This window comes from Caretta caretta, chromosome 22 (genome assembly GCF_965140235.1).
Source record: "Caretta caretta isolate rCarCar2 chromosome 22, rCarCar1.hap1, whole genome shotgun sequence".
Lineage (NCBI taxonomy): Eukaryota > Metazoa > Chordata > Testudines > Cheloniidae > Caretta > Caretta caretta.
The window spans coordinates 17,812,255-17,832,857 of record NC_134227.1 but is presented as its reverse complement, the minus strand read 5'-3'; the positions used below and the strand labels follow the sequence as shown (position 1 = coordinate 17,832,857).

Here is a 20,603-nt window from a genome sequence, read left to right as displayed (position 1 = left end):
TGAAAGAAACGCTGTAGTTGTAGAGCTAATTGTTTGACTCGTTACTGCACAGGCAACAAGTATATAATAGTACACTTCAGTACTTAGGAAGTTCTGTTTTCAGTAAATCTCAAAGTTTGACAGTTGCAAGAATAAATAAGCATCCCACTTTAAACAAAAATTGGACACTGGATAATCTCTTTCCAGGTTTTTAGATGGATCCCTTTCATGGCATTCTGCGCGCATCGAGTATGTCAATGTTAGGCCTTGTCTACGCTGCCACTTTACAGCGCTGCCACTTGCGTGGTGCAGGGGGGTGTTTTTTCACACCCCCTGAGCGAGAAAGTTTCTGCGCTGTAAAGTGGCAGTGTAGACAGTGCACCAGCGCTGGGAGCTACTCCTCTCGTGGGGGTGGTTTTTTTTACAGCCGCGGCAGCGCTTTAACGTTGGTAGTGAAGACACACCCTTAGTTGTCAGCGAAATCTTATGTTGGTTTGCCATCTGCACCCTTATAGCTTATTTGGACTTTACTTCTGCAGCCCACTGCCTTATGTGAAAGCAGCCATTTAAATAACAAGTAAAATCACTAGACAGATAAATAGTTGGTTTGGGTGTGGTGTTCAAAGTTTAATTCACACTTTCGGGGAAAGTATACTCATACATTCCTTTTCCACCTTTGGCAGGTCATTTTCACACTTGAGTGCAGGCTGAGGCTTGTCTGAGTTGTGTGGCCAGGTGCACCTTGTTTAGGAGCTAAAATAGTGTTTGGGCTGTGCTAGGCCTCTTTACCCCTTCCAAAAAACCAAACCAAAAATGACATTGTCCTGACAGAGAGTTTCACTGATTGGAACAATTTTGTTCCCCATTGAAACCCGCTTCTGTTCTATTTCATGAGGATAAAACAGTCCTTTTGAAAGCTGATATATCTTTAAATATTTGGCCACTTTGTAGATTAATATTTATATATTAATTGCAGCTGCAGTCCCTGATCAGGCCCCTGTCATGCTAGGTGCTGTACAGATACAGAAGTAGGCACAGTCCATGTCCCAAAGAGTTTTCAGTATGTAGGTCAGACTCTTTAGGGCCACACCACCTACAGTTTTGTTAGAATATCTGCCCCACTCTGGCAAACATTAAAGAAAATAACAAAACCTTGTACCTTTAGTATGTTTGTGTCTTTTGATGTGATTAAGTAGGATACTGGAATATGAGGTTGTGGTACAGTTTTTCAAACTTTGCTAAAGTAGGACAGGAAACCTTTTAAGTTCCTTAGGCAAGTATTTTGTCTTTGTTCTGTAAGAGAACTAGAGTATGATTGATTAACATAGTTATAAACACAGTTCGCCTATTCAAGTATGCAAGATTAAACATGCTGCTATATTATGTGCAGTTCTGGCATATAGCATCTGTTATATTGCACATCTGTATATTACTGGTCACCTTGAAATTTCACTCCTTTGTGTATTCCAGATGTTTGATGGCAACTTATGAAATTCATCTCAGTTCAGCAGTTTGCTTTCTTATCTAGAGGTTGAATCATGCCTTTGAGGCTCTGCTGTTAGATGTCTTATGAGCCTTCAAAGTGCAGCGACAAATAGCACACTAAGCATCTCAGTCACTTCTTTGCACTGACTGTAGCCATCCTATACATTTTTACTAGGCTAAAGTGGGAGGAACTGATGTCAGTCTAATTTATCCTATTTCCTCATCTTTTCACTGTGTTAAGCAATTAAAGCAGTGCTTAATATCCGAAAATGTATTGATGCTGTAAAGTAACTTGTTAGTGCTGTGTCTTGGCAGGAGGGAGTTGCTTTATTTTTGTGGATAATGCAATTGATGATTTATCTTCAGAACCCAATCTAGGCAGCAGAATAATACAAATAATATCCAGGGTATGTCTACAGTGTAGCTCGGAGTGAGCCTCCCACCTCAGGCAGACAAACTCGTGCTAGCAGGGCTCATGATGGCATGCTAAAAATTGTTGTGTGGATGTTGCAGCACTGGCAGAGGGTTGGGCTAGGGTTGGCTTGAGCTAAGGTGGCTCGCCCAAGACTCTGCCGATAAACCATGATGTCCACACAGCTATTTTTCGTGTGCTTTCGCAAGTCTTTCTACCCAAGCTGGGAGGCTTACTCCCTGCTGCAATGAAGACATAACCTAATGCTGTTCTTGGGCATTTGAGGAACTAGTTATGGAAATTCTAAACTACTTAGAGGGGTTTTGTAACTGGATGGGATGGAAGAATAGTAGATTTCACATTACAGGATGTAGAAGAAACTGGTGTCAGATTAGCAGCCGTGTTAGTCTGTATTCGCAAAAAGAAAAGGAGTACTAGTGGCACCTTAGAGACTAACCAGTTTATTTGAGCATAAGCTTTCGTGAGCTACAGCTCACTTCATCGGATGCGTTAGTGGAAAATGCTCAAATAAATTGGTTAGTCTCTAAGGTGCCACTAGTACTCCTTTTCTTTTTAAGAAACTGGTGGTGGCTGAGCTAAAATGGCAAACACCTCTGTAACCTAAATATGGATGTAATTCAGAAATTTTGTTGCAAGTCACCCCTAATAGTAGTGATGTGGTCAGGTGTGGCTTTGTGGGAGGCTGAGAAGTTGATATGTACTGAGTTGCTGATGTTTCAAGGAAAAAGCAAATGCTTGGCTTTGGCGAAAAATGGAGCTATGTAGCTTTGTTTTTTAAAAGGAAGAAAGCATCAGACTCCTCATAGGCCTGTTTAGGAGAACAGCGTTGGAAGAGAAATAGGAGTTGAGAAATCAATAGAAAGAGATCCGTCACTCCTAGGTTTTTTTGTCGTTTTCTTTCAAGGTTACTGTCAAATCATGACTTGCAAACAAACTTTTGCACCTGTGTTGTTAACATCTACATAAATATCACACTCTTCTGAACTCTTTTTACTTACCCTTGTTACAAGTCATAAAGAATAGAGAAGAAATTATTTTTTAGTTTTTTTTACTTCGTGCTTTTGACAGCACGTTGAAGTCAGTTTCACTGTTTCCTCATTCTAGTCATAGTTCCCCTATTTGTGTGAGTCTTTAATATAACAATAAGGAAGAGAAAAACATTTAAAAAATAGGAACTATGATGGTAAACCTACAGTGTTCCTTTTACAAGGCTAGATGAAAATTTTAAAATCCAGTATACTTGTAAAAACGAGGAGTCCTTGTGGCACTTTGGAGACTAGTAAATTTATTTGGGCATAAGCTTTTGTGGGCTAAAACAGGACTCCTTGTTGTTTTTGCTGATACAGGCTAACACGGCTACCACTCTGAGACCACTATACTTGTAGGTATTCATGCTCCTTGTTAACGTTTTTCATTTCTTTCAGCTTGGAAACGGAAAATCAATTTCAGTACTGTTTGTAGTCTGTTTAATTTTCAGGTGCTCCTTTCTGAGAGTTTAAAACATTGCCTGGGAAAGTTTGTGTTCACAAACAACTGTTTTCATTTAAATTATTAAAAATATAGTAAAATTTCTGTTGGTAAAAGCTTTAGTTTTAAAATAGTTTTACAGTGAGGCCAAATTTCAGTTGACAATGTCCATTTAAGACTGCACCTATTTTTAAGTCACTTAAAAAAGCAGAAATTACTTCTCTTTACAGTGAGCATACCTAATGTAAGGTATTTGCTGTCTTTCTGGACTCACTGTAATGTTCTTTGGTAGCCGCCAATCATGGGGAGAAAATGAATGGAGGGCATGGTAACTTGCTAATACGCTGCTGGTTTCCCAGAGCTGTGAACGTTCCTTTTAACGTTGTCATGATGCTGCAAGTGCACAGGTAGAGAAGTAAACAAAGTGAAACCCTTTTTTTTTTTTTGCTGATGTATTAAGAAAAGTCAGTTTGTTAAATGACAGGCAGTTCGTAGGCAAGTAACTTTATATCTGAGTGCTGCTATTGCGTGCTTTTAAAACCAGGTATGGGGAGTTGTGAACTTCAGCTGTTGAAATAGGTGTCCGTTTGGTGAATAATTAAACTTATTTAAAATTCATCAGGTAATAAAACCAAAGTTTTTCAGCTTTTCTGATCTGTAAACCATTTACTTTGGGTATTCATACAGGGTATTTTAATGAAAAAGTTTTATAGAGGTTGTGAGAATACGACCTGTCTGCAGAACTTTTTGCTTTTCTGGGAAAACATGTCTGATATGAATATCAGTATCAAATAAGTCTGTATAGTTGCTGACATACAGTAGGTCTGCTTCTTACATAGCTGGATAGTTTCAAGAGATAACAGCCTGTGCCATTTCCTATTGTAGCTGACCCAGAGAAATGACTGTTCTTTGTTTTTGACTTGTCTGCTTCCTTCATGTGGTTTCCCTACAACACACCAAGAATAGTTTTAAACCCAATTGTTTAAATAACAAAATAGATCTGTAGGAGCAATAATGGTGCTATCTGTAGCTTGCTTTGGGGACATGGTTTGGATCCTTCCATGCTGCAAAGTGAAAGTATGGTCTCAGAATACAGTTGTCGTAGCTTGGTTCCCTGATAAGGTTAATTTTATGATGTATGAAAGAAGCACCACTCTTGTGATAACTCCGCTCCTTGTTTAGATCTCCTAGTATTTGTCAGTTCAGACTGGAGGGGAAGTTTACTTGTCTAGATTATTTCCCACCTATACATTCGGTGATCCTCCAGAGTGTAATTCCTTCTAATTATGAGAATCCTATTCACCTGTGTGAGACTTGGTGCAGTCAGGCAGTCATTCCCTTGATGGAAATTGAAGTCTCTCAGTGGAGCCATGCATTATTGGAAGACATGTGTGACCTCTCCACACTGTTTCTTGCACCTATCCTAAAAGGCTGAGTGAAATGCTAGAGTTCCATTTCAGACTAAATTAGTTATTTGGTTTAAATATTTACTGTTCAGTCACAGCTTGTGAGGCAAAAGTAGTGGAATAAGTGTTTAAGTGTGTAATATAGAGAGCCAGTTAATTTTTTTCAGAATGTTACCTGGTGGCATATAGTAGTTTTTTTTACCAGATTTTGTGTTGTTGATGCACTGCATAGCAGCACCGGGTTATTCTTGGCGCTTTCTTATCTACCTTCCTAAAGCCTTCTGAAGAAAGTGATCTTCTGCAGCATTTTTATGAGATCTGCTTTGTAATATTCTTTTGCACATCACTGGTGCCAGTTTAGACCTCAGTCATGCCTTTTGATATTAGGAAGTCAAAACAGTGCTTTTATACTACAGTATTCAGAGGAACAGCCGTGTTAGTCTGTATTCGCAAAAAGAAAAGGAGTACTTGTGGCACCTTAGAGACTAACCAATTTATTTGAGCATGAGCTTTCGTGAGCCACAGCTCACTTCATCAGATGTATACCGTGGAAACTGCAGCAGACTTTATATACACACAGAGAATATGAAACAATACCTCCTCCCACCCCACTGTCCTGCTGGTAATAGCTTATCTAAAGTGATCAACAGGTGGGCCATGCCCCTCTGCCATGTACATTGGTCAAACTGGACAGTCTGTACGTAAAAGAATAAATGGACACAAATCAGATGTCAAGAATTATAACATTCATAAACCAGTCGGAGAACACTTCAATCTCTCTGGTCACGCAATCACAGACATGAAGGTCGCTATCTTAAAACAAAAAAACTTCAAATCCAGACTCCAGCGAGAAACTGCTGAATTGGAATTCATTTGCAAATTGGATACTATTAATTTAGGCTTAAATAGAGACTGGGAGTGGCTAAGTCATTATGTAAGGTAGCCTGTTTCCTCTTGTTTTTTCCTCCCCCCCCCCCAGATGTTCTGGTTTAACTTGGATTTAAACTTGGAGAGTGGTCAGTTTAGATGAGCTATTACCAGCAGGAGAGTGAGTTTGTGTGTGTATGGGGGTGGGGGGGATGTGAGAAAACCTGGATCTATGCAGGAAATAGCCCGACTTGATTATGTAAAGAGTTGTCACTTTGGATGGGCTAGCACCAGCAGGAGAGTGAATTTGTGTGGGGGGGTGGAGGGTGAGAAAACCTGGATTTGTGCTGGAAATGGCCCACCTGTTGATCACTTTAGATAAGCTATTACCAGCAGGACAGTGGGGTGGGAGGAGGTATTGTTTCATATTCTCTGTGTGTATATAAAGTCTGCTGCAGTTTCCACGGTATACATCTGATGAAGTGAGCTGTGGCTCACGAAAGCTCATGCTCAAATAAATTGGTTAGTCTCTAAGGTGCCACAAGTACTCCTTTTCTTTTTGCGTATACTACAGTAGAAAGCTTTAGGAAATTATTGCACCAGCCTTTTTTGTTTGAGGTAAACGTGCCAAAGACTAGAGCTGTTAGTTGAGTCTTATTCCCAATTGCCTGTTTTTTGTCTTTTCAAAAAGATGGCTTTAGAATTAAAGCACTGAAATTGCTTTGTCATGCTAAGCTGGTATTTCAGCACTTGGTTGGAGCTCAGAGAGCCCTAATAACTTTAAAAGTTGCATTATGCCTTCTGTAGCTAGCTTTCTCTCTCCCTTGATTAGGTAATAGAGAATCTTGGCTGTTCTGGATACAAATGAGGCCTTTCTCTGTGAGGTGTATGATCCTTTTTTAAGACTGTTTTTCCTATTGATTAAACTTGTTTTCATGAGCTTTGTCATGTAGTCGCTCTCTTGCAGACCACTAACATTTCGAGAGTGGTCTGGTCATATACGGTTACAGCATCAGCATTCTCTTTGCAGGTTGAATGAAATTTTTCGATTCAGTTACGGTGCCTAACCTGTTATGTAGAAGCAAAAATAGATGCATAGAAAATGGCAAAAAGTTTCCTTACTGATAAGCCTATTAATTTGTTTTGCACAGTGTACTTGTGGAATAATTGACTCAAATTCTTACTAACTAGGAACGTGTAGATAATCTCACTGCTGTAATACAAATTAGAAAACCTTTCCATTTGAAAGCAATGTCACTGATCATCTATTTAAACGATATTTACTTGTAATTTTTAAATAGTCTTAAAATCTCAAAATGGTGACTTTTTCCATTATTCGTTTATTGCAGGTGGTGCGTTTATGTCAGAACCCAAAACTGGCACTGAAGAACAGCCCACCCTATATTCTAGATCTGCTACCTGATACCTATCAGCATCTACGAACCATCCTGTCACGTTATGAGGGGAAGATGGAGACCCTAGGAGAAAATGAGTACTTCAGGGTCTTCATGGAGAACCTGATGAAGAAGACCAAACAGACCATCAGCCTCTTTAAGGAAGGGAAGGAGAGGATGTATGAGGAGAACTCTCAACCAAGGTAATGGGGAAAAGTTACTACAAATACTTGTAGCACCACGCTAGCTGAGTGGGTGAGACCTTGAACTGAACAGCTTGGTAGTTGTTATGTGGGAAGGAAGAAATCAGTGAAGAGATTTAAGGTTAGCTGGAGAGGGTAAAGTTTGAAGTAAAATATTATTCTGTGCTGGAATGAAGGCAACGAGAGGACATGAATATGAAGAGAGATTCATATTCCAGATCTGATCATTCCTGGCTGTGGCTCAGCTTTCATTTGAGTCGCACTAGTATAAAGAATAAGATTATTTATGTTCTGAATGGGTTTTCAAATTTATGTATGAGATGTACCTGAGTACAGCTCCATGCCAAAGTAAAGAGCACCAATAAGGTTCTTTTGTCTGTAAATCTGTAAAGACTTTAGAATAGCTTGTTCTGAGGTTTAAAACTATGTACTTAATATTGAAAGACTTAATTTTACAAACTTTAACAGTTGGAGTTGTGACCTCTGCTCTGTTAATTTGATTGCAGTTCTGGAGGTTTGATGAAGTAAAAAAAAATGCCCTGTAGCATAGGAGGCAGAGGGAAGAAAATCATGAGATTGTCCTAAAATTCTCTCACCTCCCTTTCATACCATACTAGAATTTGAAGTTAGGGTTAAGCTCTGATTTGCACATAATTGATCTATTTTGAAATTAAAGGAACCTGAGCATATTCAGAGGTCTCTGAGGGAGAGGAGTGTTCTTTTGGCAAGTCACTTTATCAATGGCTTAGAATTTTATAATGCTATTTTATCCTTGGCTATCAATTAAGTTGTCCCCGGACATTATTTTTTCCCCCCCTCACTTTGGCCTCCATGTCACGCCTGTTTAGAGATGGACTGCAACAGCTCTCTGGTGTCCTGACTATTGTCATGATTTGAGAGACTCAAGGTTTTAGAAGCACTTCATTTATCAGCTTGTGTCCTAAAGGATGCAGGTCATGAGCACATGTCCTATTACTAAAAGTAGTATGTATATATGGCCTCTACTTTAGCTGTTTGATACAATGGAGAGCAAGGTTTCGTTGACTAATGTCAACAAAGTAGGGATAGACAGGGCTGCTCTTGGGTGCCTCCATTTGTTTTTCGTTGAAGATTCTCAAAGGGTAGTGGTGGGGAATTTTTCTCCTCCCTAAAAGTGCTGTCACAGGTTCTATAGGGTTCCATCTTGTCACCCTTCTCATTTAATCTGCATACATGGATGTTGCAATGTTTATCGAGGAAACATGGTGTTTTTGGCATGCTGATACTTTACATTTCATCTGGCCCAGCTATAGTAGTTCAGTTTTCTGCCTTACATAGTGACTTCTTGAGTCTTTTTGGAGAAAAGGATGGAGGGCTAGACTGTCCGATAAAACATATGGCAGTGGCTGGTTGGCTTGGAAAACAACCATAAAATGTGATGAGGAAATGTGCTCCTTTGTCAGTGAGCGTACATGTGTTTGCTTGCAGTCTGGGTGGCTGGTTAGACTTCTAGCTGCTTTTACATGGTCAAATGTCAGTCACAGCAAGAGTGACTTTTCTCCACCTGCAGATGACCATGAGTTTGACTGTTGTGGATTCAAATGTTACACCTGTCACCCATGCCTTTATTACCTCAATTTAAACGACTTCATTACTAAAGCTGGTGCAGAATTTGGCAGACCACAAATTAAGTGAGGTATCTCACCATAAGCATGTTACACCAGTGCTCTGTGATCTGCATTGACTGCCTGTTGGTTTCTGGGTGTATTTTTTGTGGTTAGTTTTGAATTATAAACTCTAAATAGACTGAGGCCTGCCTACGTGAGGTACCTCCTCCTTCCTTGTGCCCAGCTGTCACAGTTGAGATCAGCAGACACTTGAGCTGGAGTCCCCTAAGTATAAGAAATGGGAGCTGGGGATGGGGGTGGAAAGGTTACCAGCAGGAGGTCCTCTTTGTGGGCACTTTGACTTTGGAACTTGCCCCTCACTTGGACCGAAATAGTCTGAATCTGAAGGGCATTGCAGCATGCCTTGGAGGTTATCTATTTTCTCTGGCTTTTAGGGAGGGAGGAGGGGTATGGCCACTTTAAGTGGCAAGAGGTTGATGGGGGGTGGAAGGGTTAATGCTGATTTATATTTATTTAGCCATTGGTGGTACAAGATAATGGAGGGAGTTGTAAAAAGTGTATATTTGTATTGAACTATTTTCAAAGGGCGCCTAGGGTAGTGGAATAGGTACAGTTTATTTTTTATGTACAAACTGAAGTAAGTAGAAAAATGTGGAACTAGCTGGATCAGTTGAATTTCGTTGCGGCTGAATGACTTAAGTGAATGAAGCCTTTGCAGCTATTTGCTTCTAATATTTTGAAACCAAAATGGGAAGTGATGGAGCCACTTTGCATAAATGTTTCTTGATGATTTTTTATTTTAATGTGTTCATGTAATATGGCTTCATTATTACTGTTTTGATTTCCCCCTTTCCATGGCCACTGAGGGGTTTAAGTATTATTCTGTCAAGTTATTTTACTTTTAGATGTTGCCTCACTAAAAATCTCTTCATAGCCATTTCCAGTTTTCAGGTAATTTCTTGAATGTGGGAGGTGAAAATGGAACTAAAAGCTGCTGTTTAGCATGGCTTTTTGACAAATTTGTGATTTTTGATTTGCAAGGATTATGCTACTTTTCACAGTTTGCTTCAAAGCTGTAAATCTGTCTGCCTTTAAAATTTAATTCCAATTTTCTGTATAAGGATTTCAAGGTTTGGGGCCAGTATGTGAAGCCAAATCAAACGACCAGATTGTCCCTTACGGGAAAATTGCTGCTTCTTTAGACTCTGATTGACTCTTCATAGATATCGGAATTGAAACTGGGGGTAGGGCACGGAAGATTTCTCAGCTAGAAACACTTGAATATGCATGAAAAGTTATAAAAAATAGTGGATGTAATGGGGAGGGGACTTGAGCACGCATGCCTCGGGGATAACACACTTTTAGCATGACATTATGGGAGTGAGAATGTTTAATGTAAAACTGCAGTCATTTTGGATTAGCTCAAATTAAAACGTGCATGATGCAAGAAGCATTTGTCACCATGGATTAACTGTGTAAACTGTATTTTAATTAAAATTGGCCTTTGGGTCTTTTGCTGGAGTTTTCTATCTTGCTGGAAAACCTTTTGGGACACTGACAACCTGTGAACCCAATGTAAGGCTGTAAACCTCTCTGCAGTGTAGTGAACTGCAGGAACGCTTTAATGTAAGGTTAGTTTTAAACCTTTTGTTAAGAGCTTTTTTTATTGGAAACTAGCTTGCTTTGGGCTCCTGTGCCATCACAAATGACCTTGCCCAGATCAATCCACCTCCAGTACTAGGCTCAGAAGTGGTACAGTACTGAACATGCACTAAAGTACACTAACCTGTTGATTGTTTCAGGATTCTGATCATCATTCTGAGCAGATGCCAACTGACAGGCGATATCAATTGTTTAAGTCCAAAATTTTAGTCACAAGAATTGATCTTCTGACTTCTGTTCCTCAGATAGTTCCATAGCACTGACATGAGAGAAGCAAAGAAGGAAAAAAAATATAACTGTTTAGAGTTAAAACAAAAATGCCTATTTCAACTAATATTCAAAGCATGTTAATTGACAAGATGGTACAAACCAGTGCTTTTGCAGTCAGTTTTACTGTCTGCCAGATGGGATCTGACTAGCAGTCCCTCTAGAGTTATGCTTCTGAAGGATTGACAATCAAACACTACATCCACAGAAGTGAAAATTTTTGGCCTGTCAGAACTGGTAAGCATGCTGGTGTAACTAAATCACAGCCCTGCTACTTTCACCTTCTCCTTCCCTACTCTCCATCCATCTCTCAACCCAGAAAGACGTAGTCACCCTTGTGTGGATTAAGCAGTTTTCCTCCGACTACACTTTAGGCATGTTTTAGCCAGTGGGCAGTCATGAGCTTGGTAGCTCTCTCATTCGTCCCATATTTATTCAATGGATAAAAAGGCACGATTGGTTAGAATAGTCTATAACGTATGAATGATTCAGGCACGAACTCAGGATATCACATGTGTACAGAATATGGATTCTCTCGTTCAGATGGGAATGCTTTTAGATGTGCTTGTGGAACCCTCTGTTTTCAGCACTGTGCCCGTCAGGCCAGTTATTGTGTTCTAGCTTGCTGTAAGGTGTCATTTAGGAACTGATGACAGTAAATTTTGGAAATCAACCACAAAATCATAGGAGATTTAAGGTAAATTGGTTGTGCTTTAAAAATAAGCTGAGCTCCCCCAATTGTTCTAGAAGTTTGTCATCAGCTGTTTTAGAACAAGCCAGGAACCCTGAACAAGAGTCTGGCATTCAGTTGAACTTCCGTTATGAGGTAGCATTATATACATCCTCTTGGCAAGGAAAGATGTTTCTTATTTTGCTCTTTCTTTGTTTGTTTGCCCCGGCCAGTTAGAACATGTTTGAAAACATTCTGTTTTTTCCTATCTCAGTTTTGCTATCATTCAGCCTATTAAATGTTATTGCTTTCCATATTCTCCTTTACCCTGGTTTGCATGTTTCCTGTAGTGCTCAATTTAAACATTTACCTTTCTTCCCATCTTCTGAATTTAGCAATCACTTTGTTTCCTTCCCCAAAATTTCTCATGGTTTAGAACAAATGAAGTATTTGAACATTTGCATAACTCGTGTGCAAACTGTGCATGTGTACCTTTCCAGTAAATGCAACACCGAGTGGCAAATGACAAAATAAATCACTCTTTTTGATAAGATAACTAGGTTTCTTTAAATCTTTCTGAATTCAAACTATTTTTGATCTCCAAACCAAGGAACAGGGTTCCCCCCAAGCAACGTAAAATGACCCCCAATGAATTCTTCCAAGAGCTGGATTGAGGCAGAAATGAAGAGAGCCTGTCTGGTTGTTCATGTGCCATTCAGTAGAGTTACAGTGGCTACAGATGTGTGCTGCGTTATGACTTTATGCACATCGAGGAGTGTAATGTTTGGCTTTCTTGGGCAGATTGGCATTTTCTTTTTAGTTTGTTAGACCTTTTGCTGACACTCTACAGAGCAACTTCATTGTGTGTCATCTAGCGTGGAGTCACTTTGCATTTCATGGTACACTGTACAATATATGATGCTTACACCAGAGTTGTGTAGAACCAGAATATGGCTGCCAATTGTTAAGTGTTTACTGTAAAATGAAAACTTGGCTCAGTTTAAAATGTAGTAGCAGGAAGTGAGATTAAATTTACATTTTAAGGGTTTAGAAAATTAAGTTTCAAAGATCAGAGCACGAATCTTTGATGTATTTATTATATCTAACTTTTTTCTTTGATGCACCTGTTCCTCTGTTGTGTTCAGGAAATTATAATAGACTTGTAGAAACACTCGGTTTAAGGGATGGTGGCTGAAAGTCTGGGCTCCATTAGATGTGATCAGAAAATCAATCAAATGGAATTTAACCTTTCTATGCTATATACTAACAATTGTTATGCAGAAAGTATCCTCCTAGGGTGGCTAAAACCAAGGTGAGGTTTAGCTGACTTCCAGTGCTCAGTGTTCATAGCACTTGCTTTTCCTAGGACTGTAACGGCTGTTTTGTAGCTTGCAGCAATGTGGTTTGGTATAAAGTGCTTCAGTGGAAATTGTTGTTGGTTTCCATAAACTGTTGTACAGTATTTATATATTTGGTGTTGTTTTTTTAACTCAGCTATTTCGTTCTGACATCTTAAAGATGTCATCTAAATTCTGCTTCAATTTACATGTCTGTTTAAAGATTACAGCAAAGTCATGGCTGCTTTTTAAACTATGCGAGCACTACTTAACTGTGGTATGTACAAAGCCGTGAATATTTTTGAATTGGCACTGATCACGGAAGCAATGAACAATAGTTTGTGCTTCAATTTAGAAATGAGAAGTCCCTAAGTACGCTTTTAATCTTATGGGGATGTTGCATCTCTTATGCATATAGTCAATCAGTTGTGGGAAATGAGGCCTGTGTGGGTTAAGTTTGAACTTGCTACTCAGGAACCAGGTTTCTAAATACAGATTATGTATTTGGGAGTTCAGTAAAACATAATTGCAGTATCTGCTGGCCCCTGATTTTGAAAACCACTAGTGTTTAAAGGTTTACTTATTCTGGATTTTTTGGTCATACTATGCCCATGAGAAAATAAGGGTGGATTGCTAGATTCTTGTGGTTAATATTTGTTCTTTGTGTTCTGACCAACAAAAAGTTCCCCGGGATGGGAGTTGATCATTTTTTAGAAAAAAGTCAGTTCCTATTCTGTCTGAATATACAATATCTCCTGATCATAGATGGGGGGGAAGATGGAGTCTGGTGGGGGGCATTTCAGTTATAGTGCATCATTTTGTGGAATGGCATACTTTTCTGAAAAAAGAAAAGGAGTACTTGTGGCACCTTAGAGACTAACCAATTTATTTGAGCATGAGCTTTCGTGAGCTGTAGCTCACGAAAGCTCATGCTCAAATAAATTGGTTAGTCTCTAAGGTGCCACAAGTACTCCTTTTCTTTTTGCGAATACAGACTAACACGGCTGTTACTCTGAAACCTATACTTTTCTGATTATATTTGTTTTCATTAGCACTCCCAAACAAAAAGGCAGAGCTTAATCCAAAAATTGGAAAGAGAGTATTGGGTGAAATGTACTGTACAAGTAAAGTGATCACAAGGTGACTGTCCACAATTTAATACATTTCTAAAAATGTAGACTGTCCCAGGTACCCCACAGTCTTGCTGTAATCAGCATGTTAGTCTCATGTTTCACCGTAGAAGAGGGTCTCCATAAGGGATTTGAGTGCAACAGGCTTTGTGGCTGAGTTCAGAAAGGTTGTTCTATGCATTGAGGGCATGTGGAAGAAAACTCAGATGCTTTTAGGAGAGGCAACTCCGTGAGGTATCAAGGTTTGTATAATTGGATCAGAAGAGGTAAGGGCGATGTGAAGAGAGAGATCTGCAGATAAGTAGGTATGGGCAGGGTCCTGAAAGCAGCACCCAAGGAGCTTAAACTTAACATGGTAGAGAGTGAGAAGCCAGTACTGAGATTCAGAGTGTGGAGTGTAGATCAGAATCAAGCAAAGAAGATAATTTTTAGAAGTTTTATTTTGTGTGGACCGAAGCAGGTCCATTGGGATGACAAGGAGGCCAAAACGGTGGAAGAGGAGTTTGAATGAGAATTCTAGTTGTAGGGGTAGAAGGAAAAAGGCCATATCAGTTGTGCCATCTTGCAATGTGTTTTCCCATATGTCCTTACTAGATCTCAGCCCTTCTTTTTTGTGTGTGGAATCCTCTTGTAGTGATTGTGTTTGAAACAGACTGAATTGTGTAATGAACACCTAGTGGGTTGCAAGTTATATATCTGGACATATGGGACCTAGGAGAGTAAAGAAAGGTGGCGTATGGTACATCTGTGTTATTAACAACTTTAACCCTGAATGCCTAATTTGGATACACGATAGCAAATGTACTGCTTCTGTGGGGCTAGACGAGCATGGAAACACACACCAAAACATTCATGTTCCTTTTTATTTGGAAGGTGGGAACCAAAAAAAGTGCATTTCCTGCAGCAATGCAAGGTTTAGTGGTTCCAGTTAATCTAATACAATAGTACCTCTTCATGGCAATGCTGAACTTGCCCAACTGTTCACGGTATAGTTTTAACTCACCTTAACTGCAGTTCATGTTGGAATGCTTTTATTTTTATCACAGGTTTCAGAGTAACAGCCGTGTTAGTCTGTACTCGCAAAAAGAAAAGGAGTACTTGTGGCACCTTAGAGACTAACCAATTTATTTGCATCCGATTAAGTGAGCTGTAGCTCACGAAAGCTTATGCTCAAATAAATTGGTTAGTCTCTAAGGTGCCACAAATACTCCTTTATTTTTATCACAGAAAGTTACAGGTACCTGCTGTAGAAATGAAAGCGATAGTTTACACAAGAGTTGCGATTCATAAACTCACCTGGCTGTGTAAGCTAGAGATGTCTCTTAACGAACTGTCTTTTTGCAGTTATCTAATATCTTGCTTGGTGGAGAATATAGGAAAGGCAAATAATTTACCCATCCATAAATGTAGATATGAAGTGTCTCAATTTGCTGGGTATTAACATTCTCTCTAAGTAGTGGGAATAGGCTCTGCTTCTGTCCTCCAAATCGGTTGGTAGGACAGTACACTGCTGATAGAATTTCCATTTTATCTTTTTAAACAAAATTCAGCCTTCAAACCTTGTATAATACAAGTGCTACCGAGGCACAGCTGTGGCACTGTAGTGTAGACGGAAGGGGGTTTTCCGTCGCGGTAGTAAATCCACCCCTTCAAGAGACGATAGGTTGACAAAAAATCTTCCTCTGACCTAGCAGTGCCTGTACCAGGAATTAAGTCAGTTTAACTACATCTCTCAAGGGTTGACCTAAGCTTTAGGTGGAGACCAGACCATAGTCTCTCAGTGGCTGAGGATGGAGATATATATATATAGGCTCTGTGGTGAAAGGGAGGGTTAGAAGTTGAAAAGGAGGCAGTGTGGTGGAAGGGAAGCGTTAGAAGTTGAGAAAGCAACTGTAGCTAAGGTGTTAAATGACACAAGTATTGTTTGCTTGCTTTTTGCTATTTGCACAGGTAGGCTATATAGCAGTGGTTCTCAAGCTTTTGTATTGGTGACCCCTTTCAAATAGCAGGCCTCTGTGTGCAACCCCCCCCCCCCGGCCCCCTTATAAATTAAAAACACTTTTTTACATGTTTACCATTATAAATGCTGGAGGCAAAGCAGGCTTTGGGGTGGAAGCTGACAGCTCGCGACCCCCCATGTAATAACCTCATGACCCCCTGGGGGGTCCTGACCCCCATTTTGAGAACCCAAGTGCTCACGAAAGCTTATGCTCAAATAGATTTGTTAGTCTCTAAGGTGCCACAAGTACTCCTTTTCTTTTTGTGAATAGAGACTAACACGGCTGCTGCTCTGAAACCTTGCTATATAGTTAAGGTACATTAACTAAAAAAAACCCTGCTTTTCTGTGTGAGAATATATATTGATTATGTGCCGAGGATGCTAAAATTCTCTGAATTTAACATCAAGTTGCTGACTTGAGAAATTGGAACATGTTTAATTGTCATGCTATCTGACAGCAAGACTTAGTGATGCTGCCTCAGTAGGATTTCATACTCTAGCCTTGCTCCAGGGTATAGAATTACTTATCCATGCAGGAAGAAAGCTGTAGATATTTACTGTCTTTTATAAAGGAGAGTACTTACATGTGTCTAAAAGAGGAAGGAAACAGATCCCACAGAAAGATATAAAAAAGCTTGGTTTGTTTGCTTTAAACCATTGATTCTTAAATTCTGACCCACAAAATATCCAACAAGAAAACTTCTTACTGGACCAACAGACATGTCTCCTAACACTCAGGGGGAAGGGGAAAGAAATGAGGGGAAAAAACAGCTAGTGAATGAGGTGCAAAAGAGCCTTCCTTCTGTCACTTCCTTCTGATGCAGCTAACACTTCAAAAAGAAAGAAAAGGGGAGAAAAAGAAAACCCACAACACTACAATACTTGTGGAGCCTACATCTGCATTTAAATGAGAACATCTTGAAGACAAGAGCAGGCTCAAAGGCTGTCCACAAGAAAGGTTTCCTTGCCAAGCTGCGGCATATAAGCCCTAATTGCCTGCTTGCAAGGAGAAACCATTACCATTTAAATTTCTGGGGGGAAATATGAATCTGTTCCTTACATTTGGGCTTTAATAGAGAGATTAGGTGTTGAATTTCATAGTCAAAACTGTAACCAGTTACAGCTATTACCAATGTAATAGCATAAACTTTCATTATTTTCGCTTTCCTCCCATTATAAATAACAACATTTTCGTGCAGATGCAATTCTATAAATGAAATTGAGCTTTTGGATTCTTGCACAGTAATAAATGGATGGGATTTTGATCTCTGGGTGTGTTTCCTCTGTGTATCTGAGTCTAAAATAAGTTTTCTAGGAAATTAGTTTACCTCATGGACTTCAGTTTTATGGCTGGCACTGCAGAAGCAATCATCCAGTTGATCACAGATCATTGGTGTGAGGCATTGTCACGTTTTGGATTGTGCTGTTTGACATCAGATTGTGCCTTTGCTAAAGGAAGATTGCTTCAGCCTGATGGGATGCTGCTGAAAAATGGGCTGAGTCCATGAAAGGTGGTAAGCTAAACTAGAACAGCTCCTTTCTAATATTTTGAAACGCTACCTTGTGACCTATAGAACAAGTTCATGAACCTGCAGACATTTTGCTTTCTTCATGAAATGGGGATAAGGTTGCATTTTCAGTTAGTGTACCACTGACTTGGCCGTGTGATTCATTGACCACTGGCTGTCTCTAAAAAGCGTGGCTAGAAGTATAGTGGTGGTGTTGGCAGAGTTTTTTTGGAAACAGCACTATGAACAAAAATGGATTGTTGTTTCCAAACCTAGTGCAGGGGGAGGACTGCAGGTTGACACGGGCGCTAGGTTTCTGTGCCATCTGGATTCTTTGTTTTCAGGTCTTCAGAGATTTCCATTCAAAGACATAAAGTAGATTTAAATTCTTTGGGAATTTTTATCCCTGTAGCAAAATGTTTTGCCTTCACTTGTTTGACAAGGTTTAAGAAAAGGGAATGAATGGAGGTTTTAAGAGTGGAGATGGGCAAAGAAACTTTTCAATGAAAGGATGACACTTGCATCCCTCAGGCAGTCTGTTAATGGTATCGTGCATGAACGAGGAGATTCTACCCATCCTCAAGTTCAAGGGAGGGCAGAAAAGATTGAGGATCTGGAGAAGCTTTGGGCAGGAATAGGAGAACCCTATTTGAATTAAAAGTGGAGGGGTCTGGGTGGGGAGGGAGAAGGTGATCCAGAATTGATTTTAGCTATAATGACTTATTGCACTGTAACACATAGTCACTAATACTCCATTGTGGTATGGTTCCGACTGTAATCCAGAGGGTAAGTGGCCTAAGATAGGTATATTGAGGAGTGGTGCTGTTAAGAGATAATACAAGCGTCAGAGGTCAAGTCTTGCTATTATATTTCAGAGATCACCATAAAGGAATACATTTGTTAACAAGATATACTATTGTCCTTTATCCTTGCAAATCCTCTGAGGAAGTGTAGAACTCCCTAGCCTAGTCTCTGATTAAGTCATTTTAAACCCTGCCTCTTCAGCACTTTATAATTAAGCATTTTAAATATCCAAATCCAGCAGAAATGAACTGGTGATATATTTTTTTCTCTTCACCCTAGAAAGAGCAAAGTGGCCTGTTAAAAGTGATCTGAACATCAGGATCAGAAAGTCCGGAGCTGAGCTTGTTATTCCAGGCAAAGCCAACACAATGTTGTGGTTAGAATACTGGGTTGTTCAGGAGTTATTAAAAGCTGATGTCCTGTGTAGGCTCCAGATATCTTCTGTCCTTATGCATAAACATAACATGTGAGCCAAAATTGTCCCACCTCCATTGTTTTACAGTATTTTGTGTGTAATATGTTAAGTGATTTGTTGCCCTGTACCCCAATAGATAGTTGCATTTCAGTGTTGCTGTTTACACAGTTTCTTGGATTGCTTTAGGAGACTGAATCGAAAGGGTGCATGCATGTATCGGGATAAATGTATTTAATATTCATTTCTGTAGAAAGTTTATTTCATAGCACATATGTAAAATTAAAGGCATTAGCCTATTTAAGCTTTTGTAGTCTTTTGAAACACAACTTAGGAAGCTATAATTAAATGCTCAGTGGGGCTGTCTGTAGCTTTTATTTTTGAGTGCTTTTTTTCCAACCGCACTAGAACGCATGTATTGTAGGTGTTAAGGTTTTGAATGCTGCGCATGAAGACAAAGCTTTGAACTAGTAAACAGTCACTTTTTAGCCAAGGACCTGCAATTAAACTAAGATTCTTTATAGCTATGGAAATTGGTGGCCACAATGAAAAGGGGGTTGTATAAAAAGAGAATAGAAATAGCTAGTGTTACACTTGTTAAATGTCCCCCCTTACAGTCTTGTCCGGCACAAAAAAGGAGCGTGTGACGAGAAGGAACAAATGCAAAACAAATTGTTACTAACTGCTTTCTGTAAGTGTACAAAGAATGGAACAATGAATATTCCACTTTTAATGTATCTTTTGTAAAAACTTTACAAGAAAGCAGGGAGGGTGTTTTGACGTATGCCTTTTCTTGATAGCAGCCCTATTGCATCTAATTAACGTGCCAGATTCCTTTTTCCCATTGGAGCCTTAATGAATCAGTCCACAAAATCAGTGCAACGCCTGCCGACTCCTTCAAAATAGTATAACGTGGGCTATTCTGCCGGTTCTAAGGCTATGGATACACCACGAGGCTTTTAGCAACATGGCTGTGCCGCTACAGCCATGCTGCTAAAAGGCGCGCAGTGTAGCTGCTGTTTGTCGGCAGGAGAGCTCGCTTCTGCCGACAAAAAAACTTCCACCCCCCACGAGCGGCAGCAGCTTTGTCACTCCTGCTGGCAAAGCACTATTCCCACCGGTGCTTTTTGTCGCCAAAACTTTGGTCCTGTGGGGGTGGTTTTTTGTTTTTTGTTTTTAACACCCCTGAATGACAAAAGTTTTGCCGGGAAAGTGCCAGTGTAGGTGAAGTGGGCTGTAGCTCACGAAAGCTCATGCTCAAATAAATTGGTTCGTCTCTAAGGTGCCGCAAGTCCTCCTTTTCTTATTACTCTGGGAGGTGACTTCTGCTGTTGAGTCAGTAGTAGTTAAATGGAATGTCATTCACTTCCTGTGCTGGAAGCTTTCTTGAAAGTAGTTCCGTTGTATCTATTTTTAAAACTGATTACTGTGTGTAGAGGACTCTGAAGCTGCCACTGAGTTATAAATGTCATCTCAGGATCTCTTTAAGCATTCCTACTCAGTATTTGTGTGTAAGGGTCAGTTATATTAACACGAAGAGCACAGTTGTTGGCTGACATAGTGCTAGGAAATGGCATACTGCTATTCTTCCTGGAATTCTGTGCAGCCGTTTATCTGAGTCTGACTGACTATTAGTATCTGGCATATAAGCTTTAAAATATGACAGGGTATGGGCTATGTGATAGCTTTCCTTTTTGGTGGCATTTGTAAAGTGCATTTCACACTCTTGCATGTTAGAGGGTTAAAGAACGTAATTTCAAATGTTTGAATCCTTAAATTGTCAAACTATCAACTTGCAACACAGCTTAATTCCTAAAAAAAATTCTGGACTAACTGTTCTATACGTGTCCAAACATATTAGGGTCTTGAACCCACAAGTGTTAACAGAGGACTGGAAGTTAGGGAGACGTCAATTCTATTTTTCTCCTTGTGTAACTTGAGTTGCGTCAATTAGCCTCGGTGTGCCTCAGTTT

At 39.7% G+C, this 20,603-nt stretch overlaps 1 protein-coding gene across 3 annotated transcripts in view; it reads left to right on the top strand.

Moving 5' to 3' along the window:
- The window catches only part of CBL (Cbl proto-oncogene), a 54,706-nt gene that overhangs the window by 3,776 nt on the left and 30,327 nt on the right, over window positions 1–20,603 (top strand). For 2 of the 3 annotated variants that reach the window (XM_048827719.2, XM_048827720.2), the window contains exon 2: window positions 6,987–7,234. In XM_048827719.2, coding sequence (XP_048683676.1) covers window positions 6,987–7,234 — 248 coding nt within the window. Of the gene's footprint in view, window positions 1–6,986; window positions 7,235–9,224; window positions 9,251–20,603 lie in introns of those variants that run through there. The other variant, XM_075122221.1, reaches the window with a different exon arrangement.